General features: G+C 35.8%; 2 protein-coding genes and 1 long non-coding RNA gene across 3 annotated transcripts in view; 1 reads left to right on the plus strand and 2 right to left on the minus strand.

Annotated features, from left to right (window-relative positions):
* The window catches only part of LOC134798741 (uncharacterized), a 477,103-nt gene that overhangs the window by 266,982 nt on the left and 195,597 nt on the right, over positions 1 to 14,524 (minus strand). The window lies entirely within an intron of this gene.
* Positions 1 to 14,524, minus strand: part of LOC134798685 (uncharacterized) — a 222,647-nt gene that overhangs the window by 174,404 nt on the left and 33,719 nt on the right. The gene's annotated exons all lie outside the window — the stretch shown is intronic.
* Positions 8,683 to 14,281, plus strand: LOC134798712 (adhesive plaque matrix protein-like). Its single transcript, XM_063771096.1, has 4 exons — positions 8,683 to 8,742; positions 10,129 to 10,655; positions 12,222 to 12,434; positions 13,330 to 14,281. The coding sequence occupies exons 1-4, from the start codon at positions 8,734 to 8,736 to the stop codon at positions 13,616 to 13,618; spliced, it is 1,038 nt and encodes a 345-aa protein (XP_063627166.1). The 5' UTR covers positions 8,683 to 8,733; the 3' UTR covers positions 13,619 to 14,281.

Below are 14,524 nucleotides of genomic sequence, written 5' to 3' on the forward strand. Positions count from 1 at the left end.
TTCTGACCAGAAAACCATAAATCAGAGGAATGATTGAGTTCGAATCCTCATGGTATCCATGAATTGTATAGGTACATTTGCTGAAAGGGACGCGGGCATGATTTAAAAGTTCCATCGGTTAAATAATGTTCTATTTCGTTTAATTATGTTCGAAGCCCAATACGTAACCGGCTACAAACAGGTAATTTTGGATTCCCATTTTGTAGCCAGTTACAAAACTTATTTACCAAACGGTACCACTCTGGCCCAATTCGTAACTGGTTACATACAGGGAAATTTAGATTCCTGTTTTGTAGCTAGTTACCAAATTTAGTTACCAAGCGGTACCACGCTGGCCCAATACGTAACCGGCTACAAACTGGGAATCTTGATTCCCATTCTGTAGTTGGTTACGAAATTTTGGTTACCAAACGGTACTAAAGGAAAATTACAACTATAAAGCAAAGCAGTAAACTGGTCCGTTCATCGGTTAGAGGATCAGCCATGCTATCGTTTGCTTTTCTTACCACCACCGACAAAATTAAATCAAAATCTTAAAATTGTTAATATATTTTTTTTATGCTTCGCATCAGTGTGAAGTGATGCGACTCATACTAATATTTGGTATAAGTACTTGACTTAGCATTGGTTAAAATACCCAGAATCTCCATAATAGATCGACACCCACGATCATATCAAGATGGATTCAGGTAACAACAATTATCTTAAAACAACAAAATCCACTCATTTTATTGCTTCATCAGTTTAATCATAGTCACACTAATGGTTAATTGGTTAAAACGTTTTTCCCGTTACTTCACAATATTCTGATATTTTGAGTAACTCCGATGCTAATTGCTATAATGAAATTTACTTACATTTATTGTCCATAAAGAGCAGTGGTAGCCGAGTGGATATGACGTCCGACTTTCAATCCGAAGGTCGCGGGTTCAAATCCTGACTCGTACCAATGAGTTTTTCGGAACTTATGTACGAAATATCATTTTTACCTACCACTAGCTTTTCGGTGAAGGAAAATATCGTGAGGAAACCTGCATACATCTGCGAAGAAATTCAAAAGTGTATGTGAAGGTCCTAATCCGCAGTGGGCTAGCGTGGGGAATATAGCCCAAGCCCTCTCGCGCGTGAGAGAAGGCCTGTGCCCAGCAGTGGGACGTTTATAGGCTAAAATTATAACAGATCCTATCGTAGTCCTTGTGTGTATACTTTGTATAGCCTGTTGTATAGGTACATATTCTATACATATTTATATACACAACGTCATTAATTAAAGACTTGAAACTGTTTCAGTTTGACCAATATTCCAATACTTAACATACATGTACCTACTGTCCACAGACGAGGTACGTTTTGGACGCCAAATTAGAAGAGCACTTCAGACTTTCCTTCACATCTTTGTAGGCTACAAAAAAGCAATCTGGGTCACCTTTTCAAATTTACGTTCTTAAGGAAGTAAATTAAGGTTTTCCCTTTACCGTAAAATTCCAGTAAAAAGGAAAGCGACGTGCCCTAAAGGGATTACGAGTATTTGTCCGAAACGGTAGCCGTTGGCAAACATGTGTTAAGATCAACATCGACGAGACCCCGAGAATACACCTGGTTCCGATCTTTAGAGATGATTCAGACGCATGACTGAGTTTATTGGCTGTAAAGTGCATAATGAAGTTAGGTAAATATTTTACTTCGTAGCAAGTAAACACCTAAAACGATAAATAAAATCAATGTAAATACCTATACAAGAGTAAATCAATTGGTTTGTAGATATTTACCTAGAAGTTAGCATTAAACAAAACATCAGCTGTACTATAGTAGTACAAACAGCAGCTGTACTTGTACGAATATTCATTAGATGACTGATAAGCAGTTCTTTTATGATCCTATAGACAAGCGCCGGCTCGCCCCACGCGCCGCGCTTCTAATGAAGTTGATTTAGATATCACTGGTAAATAGTCATTTAATGGACAAAGAGAAGTGCTCGAGTAGAAAAAATCATTTATGTTAGTTTCTACCCAGCACGACCAATTGTAAAAGCTAATTCAGAACCAAAAACTGGTCAAAGGTTTTACATCACATTTCATCTTTAAACTTACTTTTTTTACATCTGTATGGAGTTTAGATACCTACATATAGAATAATATAAATATCTAGAAAGTACCTAATAACACCCCAAAACACTCGTAATTTAGGCGATATTCGTGAAAGCGTGTTTTATTATTCAGATATCAATCCACTCAGGCGCAGATAAACATTAAATCGAATTATGTGTTTCATTAACGATTCGTCTTTGCTTTTTTAGGCTGTTCCGAAATCAACAAATGACAATTTATCATAGCGATAACAGGGAACATACATATATGTGTTTGAACTGTGTACGTTAAAGTTTAAATGGGAACTTATATCTTTTATTATACGGCCGGTCGTCGGTCATTAACCAATTTCAAAAAAGGAGGAGGTTTTCAATATCACACAAAATTGCTGATTTGATGCATCGAAGAAGTATTTAATGCTCCATAAAGAAAGCAAAAGATTGGACAACGTCCAACTTGACAACTTATTATATTCATACCCTTAGCCATCGGCTTTTGGCGTATGAGAAGAAGGAAAATCTTGTGAGACACCCTAGCCTAGGGTATCCAACCATCAGATATAAGGACAAATTATAACCGAAGCTTATGTAACCTGATGATGATGATGCTCTCCTGAGCGATTTCGGCCATAGCAACTGTGTGTAGCTGATCCACTCTCTGGTGCGCCCTTAGGTGGCTTACGTACCATATCTTCTTGCTAAATACTCGAGCGCATTTCGGACACGTCAGCGCACCACCTATATAGTTGTAGGGAATTGAGGTTGGCGGCCGAGCATTAAGCTCATCTCGTTTTCTGTCGCGTTCACTGCGGCGTTCAGTCTCATAATCAAAATGTAACCGAAAATGTACTCAACCTACAATGACCATTTCCGATCGAACGAAACGGAGATTAATGAAAACCAAAGCGATAGGATGATTCACTTTGTCAACCAAACAAATCCAAATGTAGGATCTCCCTCGTTCATCATTACATTATGATAATAAAATGAAATATTATTTTACTTTTATTTCCATATAGGTAAGTAATACGATTAACGACTTGTGCGGGTTGGGCATTTGTCATTTTAAAAAGAGCAGTAATGGAGTCGGACTCAAGTTAAACTTATTAATATATACCTATAGGTATCAAGTTTGCGAGTAAAACTTCTACTGGCTCTATTTACTTTGTGTTACAATTTCTAACAACGGAAAGTAATACTAAACATCTAAACATAAACGTCGCTTTAAAAAAATATTGATCGTGTGGCGACAAATAGGCCAGTGAAATTAGATTTTTTCCTTAATTTCCAGCAAGCAGGAAATCGTCTTAATACCTTCATTTGGTTCTAAATTAATGTAATCCGAGTTTGCTCCATTCCAGGAGTTGTGGAAAAAATTGTGCTCTTTTTCAGTTTTTGCTTGTAGTTCAAGAACGGTAAAATTTGCTCTTAATCATTATAAAAATTGATTTTTGTGAAATCGTGTCAAAATCTGATTTTTTTTCCAGTGTCTGATTTACAACATCCTTGCTAGGAGTGACATTGATTTTGACGGTGGGTTCCTTCTACAACGAGTGGTTTCGTCAATCCAGGCTAAAATGCCCAAGGCTCCCATAATTTATCCACACCTCCTAGGATAAGGCAAACTCAGATTATACGCATTTAGGATCAAATGAAGGTATTAAAATGATTTCCAGCTTGCTGGGAATTAATTCCTCAACGCTTTTTATGGATCTAATTTGATTGGCCTAGAAGCTCTTGTGACCCTTAAAAGAAAAACTTTCCTAATAACCCACTAACAAAAACATGTATTACCAAAACCAAATTATCCTTACCGCAATTTCAAAGTTATGAAACCATTTCATTATTCATCAATATCTCGGAAAATTCCTATTAAACTCTACTGCCAAACTCGATAAGCAAAAAATAATCCCGTTTTTATGTTTTCCGAGACTGTTCAAGTGCTTTTGTTAAAGCGCTCTGCATGCTCCACTGATTTTTCGTAATATAATATTTTCCAACATATCAACATTATTCCTTTACGGCTCGATTCGGGAAATGAATTAGAGATTATGGCGACTGGCACTTACGTCGCATAGCGCCGCATTAATATGGAGCGGCGTTAATAATAGCGTAAGCGCCAACCGAAATAAGGTACCTTTACCCGTGGGACGTCACATATCTTTACTATATCGAATCTAGTTAATCTCTAATTCATTTCCCGAATCGCGCCGTTGCGCTCTTATTTTTTCGTGCAGACTCTTAGTTCGGATTTTAGAGTCTTATTTCGTAACTTTACTGAGTTAAAACCTGGTAACTATAAACTTTTCAAGCTCACTCGGTTATAAATATTATAAGTCTGCAAATTATTAGGTATATGTCTATTGTACCTATCTATACACAATAACACCATAAAGAAACTGTTTAAATACATATTCGTAATTTAATTAAAACTGTATTTAATTAAATAAACAAATATTAGGGGGACATCTTACACAGATCAACCTAGCCCCAAACTAAACAAAGCTTGTACTATGGGTGCTAGGCGAAGATATACATACTTATATAGATCATCAGGACCATCGGCTTCGCTGGCAGAGTAGTATAATTGTAAAGAATCAATTTTTTTAAAGAATTAATACATTTAAATCCTTCTACCTGTATTTTCCTGTTACAGAGAGGAAGCCCGACCCAGTGGAACGCACATATTTTTGGTATCATTGACGCCACTGATGCCTTTGACCCCGCAGGGATGAGGTAATATATACTTATTTTAAAATCAAGGGAGTACTTACGTTAAAAAAATATAAAAAAATTCGTAATCATCATAAGAGTGAATTGCAAAAAAAATTTACGTAACTAAGCGCAGTTAAGAAGCTGTGATTATTCTTAACTTAATTGATTCATTTGTGTTACGAAAATTAACTATGTAAATTGTATTGTATTGTATTTATTGTACTAAATTCGTACACATATAAGTCTATAGCGTACGCTAACACACTTTCATGCATCTAACTTAAATAGAAATGGCTTAACTGTGGTAACACAATGGGATCAATTAACTTTAGACTAATTACAGGTGCTTTAACTATGTACATTTTTTTTGCAATTCACTCATATTCCATCTTACGCCGTCCCTCATTGCTGAGGATCACGTCTTCGACAAATAATCGTTGCGATCGTTGCGGTAAGCAGCAGGTATCAGGCGGGACGTATGCTTGTTTGCCACTGACGTGGTATAATAAATAGGCTTTTCATTTGTTATATCTTCAGGTTCATTGCAAGCCTGATGTATATAACGTCGGCATCTATAGTTCTTTGGACACCTGACCCCCAACATGACTTGCTTTGTCGCATGCACTCCATAGGTATGTCAAGCGCGACATCAAGTATGGACCACACCTACAATATAAGAAATTCTTTACGGTTTGATTTATACCATGTTCATTTCTGGTGAAGGTGGCGGCAAATGAAATTTGACAGTCAATAGGTATCTACGCCTAGTTCTAGAAGATTGCCGCTTTTAAAACTGAAACTGTTTAAATTAATATTCATAATTTAATTAAAACTGTATTTAATTAAATAAACAAATATTAGGGGGCCATCTTACACAGATCAACCTAGCCCCAAACTAAACAAAGCTTGTACTATGGGTGCTAGACGACGAGAATATATATACTTATATAGATAAATTAATACTTATATAGGTACATAGAAAACACCCATGACTCAGGAACAAATATTTGTGTTCATCACACAAATAAATGTCCTTACCGAGATTCGAATCCAGGACCATCGGCTTCGCAGGCAGGGTAATTGTAAAAAATCAATTTTTTTAAAGAATTAAACATTTAAATCCTTCGACCTGTATCTTCCTGTTACTGAGAGGAGGCCCGACCCAGTGGAATGCACATATTTGTGGTATCATTGACGCCACTGATGCCTTTGACCCCGCAGGGATAAATAACGTAATAATATGTACTTATTTTAAAATCAACGGAGTAGTACAAAAATCAAAATCAAAAAATCAAAAAATATTTATTGTATGGTTATGGGTGAGGTTTACAAAGGTGGTACAAAATATTTATGTTCTCCATATCCTGCCTTACAAAAGCGTACAATATTGGTAAGTTGTCTTAGAACTAAATACAATTTTTAAACTTCAATAACACTTTTAACAATAAACTATGCTAGATAGACTCAATAATAATGAATAACGTGTACTAGCTCTGTAAAAAGTCATTTATGCTATAAAAGCACCGTTTGATTAGCCAATCAAACAAGCTTTTTTTGAAAGGTAATGATGCCAATTGTTTAAGGTCTGTGGGAAGTTTGTTAAATATTTTTATACTCATACATATAACGCTTTTTGATAAGAGTGCCGATTTAGGGTTATCGCGTATTATGTCATACATGTATTTGGTTCGGATTGGTTGAGTAGTAGACTTTTTTACAGGAAACAAATCTGGATTATTTTTTACAAATATGCAGACTTAGGTTAAACAATTATAAAATAATTCTTAATCATCATAAAGTAACGAAGATTGAAAACCAGAACTTTGGCCAACGAGATATTTACATAGAACATAAACAAACAATTTTTGGCCAGCATAAACCGAAACCAAAATCCAGTCGGTAAGCAAACACTGTTGTTTCCAAGTTACAGTGTCCTAGGTCTGTTTGAAAAGCCTCATAACTTTACCATGAGTCTACAAGTCCTCTAAAGTCAATTAGACTTCTTCACATGATTTGGATTTTGGCACTTGCAAAATGGTTACGCATACAAGAATAGCCTAGTGTACACCTACGTGTATTTCTACCGTAAAATTGTCCCTGCTCGTACGTACTTTGCAATTGTTTGAAAAACTGGACTTTGTTTCTTATACACCATGGTTGTACTTGGCATAGTCAGACTCGGGAAGATAGGATGTAGTCAAAGTTATTTGAATGTTTATGAATGGGATATTTAGGAGGCGTCTCTTACCTACCTATTATGGTTTATATGATGAAAGATTTGTAATGAAAATAGTTAATTAACAAACAATTAGGTTAGCAGTACTCGTATTTTCCATTTCGCATTTGATTTAATTGAACATTTTCAGGTTTAATATGTAATATGGTTTGTTTATACACAAAGGATTTTAAATATTTAACGTTAGTTAAATAACTTAATTTCTCGAATAAACAAAGGATCATTTTTATTTGTTGATAAACATCTCAACCAGCGTTCATTCAAAGTGTTAATCGTCAGTATTTATCAACGCTTATTAAAAATAGCGCTTAAATTACGAATTAGTGTAATTACTTAAACCTCCGATATTTTTTGCACATCTCCCCAAGTTTACGAATGTTTCTCTACAATGTAGGTACAGTCATCTCAATAAATAACTTGGAAAACCAAGCTTGCAAAATGGTCTCTAAACGGTAAGCCTATCTTGAGTCGGGCTCAAGAAAAAACATACTTGGGATTTTAAATAATACATAATATACAATTTCATTACTGTAAATACACACGACAATTTTAGAAAATAACATCAGTGGAGATTTTTTTTTTTTCAAAAATATCACGCCTGCCAATAATCTTACTCAAAAGCACTCGCGAACATCATAATTAATAGCGTTAGCTATATAACATTTGTTTTTACACCCAATTAAAATTGAAAAATACCTATTAAAGTTAACTTAGTTTCAAAATGGCAGTTTAGATATGTTTCAAGAGCCAGGTCACTGTAGGCCGCGCCCGCACAGGCGTGCTAATCCAATCGCTTAAAAAGCACAGGCGAGTTGAACATTCAAGCAAACTAGTATACCTAAGTTCGATTTTTGAGTAAGTAAGTAAGTAAGCTCTTTATTTGCATTAAATGTGGTAACAAAAGGTCTAAGATATTATAGTTGAAAAAGCATCACACATTTAGCTGAATTGCAGCATGCAAAATGTACACCTAATATATCTAAAGTCTCTTACAAGTCTTACAACATGCAACATGCAAACAATCTTATATACAATTAAGAGTTGAGAGCAAAAAGAAAATTAATATTAATCATTAATAATTTGGCTATTTTGAAATCTAAATTTATATAAATTGTAAAAATAAGGCAATAATTAATACTAAATGTATACTAAATATGCAAACTTGTTGCTGGTCAACTTTATTCAATGAGAACTAGGAGTTTTGAAAGCATGGGCTCACACCAATGCTCCTTTAGAACTTACGTACGAAATATTTACCAGATTTCACCAGTGAAATTTAACATCGCTGTTGAAACCGAACTAATCTAAGGCCTATTTTCCCCTGTTGGTTGAAATATCCAATAATATAGAAGTGCCAAAAAGTGTACTCTAATCTAATCACTAAAGTGTTCGGGCGTACTCTGCTCACGACTGAACAGTCTGGAGAGCGAAAGAGCATTTGCCATGAGTTTCATGCATTCGCTGTCAAACATCGGTTTTGCTAGACAATTAGAATACTTAGAATGTGCATTTTTGTATCTCGAATTCGCAGTTAAACTGGTTTCTGTATCGTCCGACTTGCCTGCGCTCGCGCATGTATGGGAACTCACGGCGTACGGATGCGTCGAGGATCGCCGCAGGACCTTAGCATATATAATCGCGTTCGCGACCCCTTGCGACAGATTCGCACGGACTGCCGAAACGGAAGGATAGCACTATGAAACTGGTGAGTCCTTGAGAAAGACATAAAACACAACAGTGTATAGCATAATTTTAGTGAAATATTTATTTTACATGGGTACCCATTTTGCTAAATTTCATTGAAAACAAAAGTTTACAAATTGTAAATAGTAAAAACTTAAGTGAAGTAATACTAAGTGGAATAAAAAGATGAAAGTTAATTACGTAAAAAGGTAAAAACTAAAATTCTAGCTCCGAAATTTTAAACATTTTGAGTCAACAGTTATTTGCAACTCAACCGAGTTTCATAAATTCAATCAGAGCCGTTTTTAAAAAAAGCTCAAAACATGTATCGGAATTATTTTAAAAAGTTTCATCCACTTCTATGTTAGCTCTATGATCTGGCAAAAATGAGTTAATTGTTGTGGTTAAAGGTTTCATACAAAAAAACGTATTACCAAATAAATGCAGAAGTTCTAGGATAAAGTACCTAATACAATACAATTAATACATAACAAAACATAGAATTGACATTCTCCTTTTAGTTTAATCTTCTTAGTAATTACTCATAACTAACATAATTTACAAACAGTTTAATTAATACTTTAAATGTTATCAATTATTATCATATCCATAAATTATTAAAAATATAAACTATATAAAACACAACTACTACACTAAAAACAAAAACTGTGATACAAATTTTATTAAAAACATAATGAGGTAGAATATGCATATGTTATAAGATTTATAAGGAAACTAAATTCCATTGTTCTATGTCAATTAAGGTTGAACATTTTAAAATCAAAGTATTAAATCATTTAGGTACCTAAGACCGGGATCCTTGTACTTTGGCAAAGCTAACAAAGGACCTAATCTGCTTGATCTAAAAATAACACTTTTTTGTCTTAAAATGTTTTTGTCGCGGTTATAAATTACAATTTAAATTATTAAGTGTTATAATCCGAACCATCTCTATTTACCAATCTCTGTAAAAAATCCCATTGCCAATTAGCATATTAATTTAAAATGGAGGAATAAGAGCACCGAAGTTGGCGTTCGTTAATTGCTGTCAGGACTTCGTTCTCATCCAATTTATTGTTAACATTTAATTTAATGCCTACAGCTAGTTTGGTTCCCTAGCAGTTTACATTTAATTCATAATAATAGTTAAATTCGTACCTCGGCAACTAGTTTCTTTAGAAATTAACGAGTCAGTTAATAGCTCTCCAAAAAACAAGGCAGTCAGAAATAGTTCACATGTAATAAAGAGATCATTTATCTTAGTGCGAACGTATTTATGTACTTTTGATGCAAATTTTTCTAATGAAAATGGCTTTAATAAATCAGTCCAGAGCTATTAGTACTAAAGTTTACATTTATGCTGTAGGTATAGGTACATATTTAAATAATTCTTTAATTTGGTCGACAGTTACTCGCCTTTCTCGCCATTCTGGCGATTTCGTATGCCGATGAAGAAAGCCCGTCAAATTTAATCGGAGACTCTGAAGCCGTCGCTTCAGTGGAACTTCTGAAAACTGATGCAGATACCAAAGCGGCATCCAACTATGTGCCCCCCAGCCAGAGGCCCCCGAAGGGCTGGAATGGCCCCCAGATCGGTCAGCAGAACAACTGGAACCAGCCTCAAAGCTGGACTCCACCACCCAATAACTACTGGAATCAAAACCAGAACCAGGTTGGCCAGTGGCCATCTCCCGACGCTTGGAAACCAGACGGCAGTGCCTGGAACCAGAATCAGTGGACTACTCCACCCACGTGGACCGCGGCGCCGAGCTGGAGTTCGCCCAGCTACGTCCCCGGTTGGCAGAACCCGTCTAAACCACCGGTTCAACATGACCAGCCTTCCCACTCGTGGACCGTTCCTCAGCAGACCACCACGCCCGTCGCCATTATCAAGAACGACCAGTATTATGGAGACAACGGCAGCTACAAATATGAGTGAGTAAATATGTTTATTTATTCAATTGCCCCCATCTAATTACCGTAGTAATGTTGGCACAGATATTTTTTTTTAAACTTCTTCTCATGCAGCTCTTGCCGGAAGAAACTCCTCTAACCACAATTCTTGTAGAAAAGTTTTCTATTGTGCAACATATTTCAATTATTAATTTTATTGAATTTGCTTTGCTTTCTACCTTCAAAGCTGTTTTATTTTCGCAAGCGTATTTAACCTTTGTAGGTGTGTAAAAACTCCTTAACAGGTATAATGGGCTTCTGGGCGTAAAACACTTTAAACTCAAAACACGTGTCCAACCATCCATAAACTTTATTGCCCAAGCTAATCGAACATTTTTACAGTGCCATCAAAGTCATGACGGTTTCAATTATAGGTACCTACATAAAAATGTATGTAGATCAATATATCCGATTTAAAACAATGTCTTAAAAAGTCTGTGAAAGAAAAAATCTAAAACAGGATTTATTATTTCAGAACTACGTAAAGATGGACGATTTCAAGTTTTCAATGTTATTTAGTAAACAGCTACTCTATATATCAAACTAGATCCGGTGGCTCTAAATCTTTCGACGTCGAAGTTTTTAAGTAACATTTTCCAAATTGTTTATTATTATGTAAATGCCGTCCCTAACGGTCACAACGGTCCATTGTATCACTTTGACATAAAACGACAGCAAATCCGGTTTTTAAGCCAATTTAACTGTTTATAAATCGCATATCCTTAGAAAAAGCTTTTGCATAATTTATGGCTAACATCGAATAATTATAACTGTTTCGGCAGCCGAGTTCATTATAATAGCGACATTAGTCAACCGGTAGGTCTCTTTTATGCGAAGCTGAATCTAGTAGTGTTTGTAGATTTATCGTTTTGTAGTGAAGAGTCTTGTAATAAAGATTGATTGGGGCTGATAGTATCAACAGTCATTAATCATTGTAAGGTCTAGGCAGTTCACAGTTTATTCGAAATATTCCTTACAATATTTTTTTACGAATAAGTAGTTACAACTCAATAAAATTTGACTTGTTCATTATTTTTCATTGTAAAGTTATAGGTAGGTTTACGGTTAAAAGCAGAAAAGAGCTTTTCCAGTTACACAAAGGGGTGTCTTATTCTAGTGTTTCATTTTGTATATCTAAAAGCAGACATTAATTTTCTAGTGTGCAGCATTGCGGCAGTTTACATCTTATATTATACGTTTTTGCTGTTTATATTTAAATGATAAGATTTAAATAAAGTCTAGCAGCCAACTTTGTCAGTAGAAAAGAGAGTACAATTTGAAAAAAATCTCAAGTACAAATTTTCTCGCTTTTTTCTACTGACAATTAGTTTGCTAGATTCTATTCATGTTAAACTTTAAGACTGTATTGTATATAGCCTATCAATGAATTAGTTTGCTCAAAGGGGTATTGAACTGCAAATACGAACGGATATATTACAGGTCTCGGCTGAACTTTTAACCTTAAAGACATTTGAAGTGTTTTGTAGATTCAACACATGTTGAAACAGAAGAAAACCTTCAATTGGTTGATGATTTGCTTTCACTCAGGTACCAGATCGCCGACGGCACACACGTCGGTGAAGAAGGCTACCTCCTCAACCCGAACACAGACAACGAGAGCCTGGTGAAGAAGGGCTGGTACTCGTACGTCGGTGCCGACGGCAAGACCTACACCGTGACCTGGTGGGCTGATGCCAGCGGATTCCACGCGTCTGGGGACCACTTGCCCACCCCGCCACCGGTCCCGGCTGCGATCCAGGCGTAAGTAATCGTCATCAGTCTATATGCTCTGTTACTGGCCATTGGCTTTTCTTGGGGAGAAGAACTCTCATGGTGGAATGTGGTTTACTACCTAGTCAACACAAATTAAGACAACGCAGGCATGTTAAAACAACTGATACTTGTTGTCGCCTTCTACGTATCTTGTTCACATTAGCCAAACTTTTGAACAACGTTACGACCATAACTATTGATTGAAAACAGATATGTTTATGTGATATAATAGACTACTTATAAAGCAAAACGGTGTATAAGATGGTATAGTCACCGACATATAATAATAACACGGATACCACACAAGCCCAACCGTGAGTAGGCATTTTCATCAACATATTTAAGGGAAATATGTAACCAGTATACTGTTTCTTATATCCCCGAGTGAGAGGGCGTGCCGAGTGAATTATGGCCAGAGTTGTTTGTGTCTGAGACAAATTGCCCGCTTCATAGCAATATTAAGGATTCCTTGAGCTTATAACCCAGTAGTTTTCTGATTTACTTATGCCAGTAAGGTGGAACATATTTTGGTTTTGGCATGGCTTGATGCCTATATTTTATTCAGGTTTTATATTAAAAATTAAAGTATTTCAATAGAGGCTATAAGCGTCAATTCCACAAAAGTTTTAACTGTATGACTATGAGTACCTTAGAAATTAATTATTTTATTATGCACCCAGGAACTTTATTTAATATGCACTCATTAGGAATCTGAGACATGCTATTTTAGCACCTGTAGAATTAAAACGCGGTCTGCGACTGCCACTTGCTAACCTTTAGTCGCCTCCTTCATAGTTACATTCTCTATCGCCTTGTTTAAATGTAATTTCAAAAGTATGTAGTCAGTAATTTTTGAGTAGCTAAATCCACGCTTGTTTTTCAGTGCTATCGACCAAGCTGCAAAGGAAGAGGCTGCTAAACTCGAAGCCGAGAAGAACAAGCCGCAACACACTTATCCCCAGCAGACTTACCCTCAGCAGACTTATCCTCAACAAACCTACCCTCAGCAGACTTACCCCCAACAGACTTACCCTCAGCAGACATACCCTCAGCAGACATACCCTCAGCAGACATACCCTCAGCAAACATACCCTCAACAAACCTACCCCCAACAGGGCCAACAGACTCAAGGTAGCTACTACCCACAGCATAATAAACCAACTTACGGTTAGGTAATTGCAAATTCTTACCAATTTAATTTTAATTTATGTAGAACATTTGTCGTCGGAAGTTATACATTTACGGGCATTTAAACGTAGCTTTTTAAAAAAGCTACGTACGCGACTCATTGGGGATATATGCGAAATTGTAGGTACAGAATAGTACAAATGAATCACGAACTAACCTCTGTCGTTTGACATTTGACTCTGCCACTTGTTAAAACACGCTGAAGTACCTACATTGTAAACCTTAATTTTTTTCACTTATCCAGGCAGAAGGCCTGAACTGTAAGCTCGAAATTTTTTGTATACTTTCCGAAAGACAAATCAAATATAGGATTAATAACGGGATAATTTCAGATCGTTGTGAGCCCTCTTAATTAAAAAATATCTGCCACCAGCCGGTACTGACGCTGAAGACAGATTTCTGTTGACAAAAACGGATCTTTTTTCTGTAATAAAATGTCGACTCAGAGCAATGCGGTAGCATTTCCTTACGAGTGACAATACCGTTGCAGTCAGAATAAGAAGTATCAGAACGCTCTAAAACTTCCCTTAGCAGTAATTTTGCTCACGATTATGTCATTGTGAACATGATTCCTGTATGTGTACGTACTTATGTATGTTTAGTATTTGTGATACTCAGGTAGTCAATAAAATATTCTTAAAATATAATGTTTTACTTACTATTTCCCATTTTATATTGTGGCGCGTGGCTATTACGCTTACCTGTAAATAATAAAAATGAATGTTAATATAACAGACCTGTCCTAATTTGGTAGAGGGTACACCAAAGACTTTAGACAAAATGTTATCTACCCACTATGCTGATTCATTCAATTCATTTATGGGTATAAAAGGTCATCAGAATTGTGATGCGCCTGATGTTAAAATTGGAATTCAAAAAACTATAATTGT

Source organism: Cydia splendana, chromosome 17 (genome assembly GCF_910591565.1).
Source record: "Cydia splendana chromosome 17, ilCydSple1.2, whole genome shotgun sequence".
NCBI lineage: Eukaryota > Metazoa > Arthropoda > Insecta > Lepidoptera > Tortricidae > Cydia > Cydia splendana.

Bases quoted from the DNA above. Each gene is read 5' to 3' on its own strand.
- LOC134798712 (XM_063771096.1), top strand. The intron at 10,656-12,221 runs GTGAGTAAATAT...GCTTTCACTCAG, and splicing joins AACGGCAGCTACAAATATGA to GTACCAGATCGCCGACGGCA. The intron at 12,435-13,329 runs GTAAGTAATCGT...CTTGTTTTTCAG, and splicing joins GTCCCGGCTGCGATCCAGGC to TGCTATCGACCAAGCTGCAA.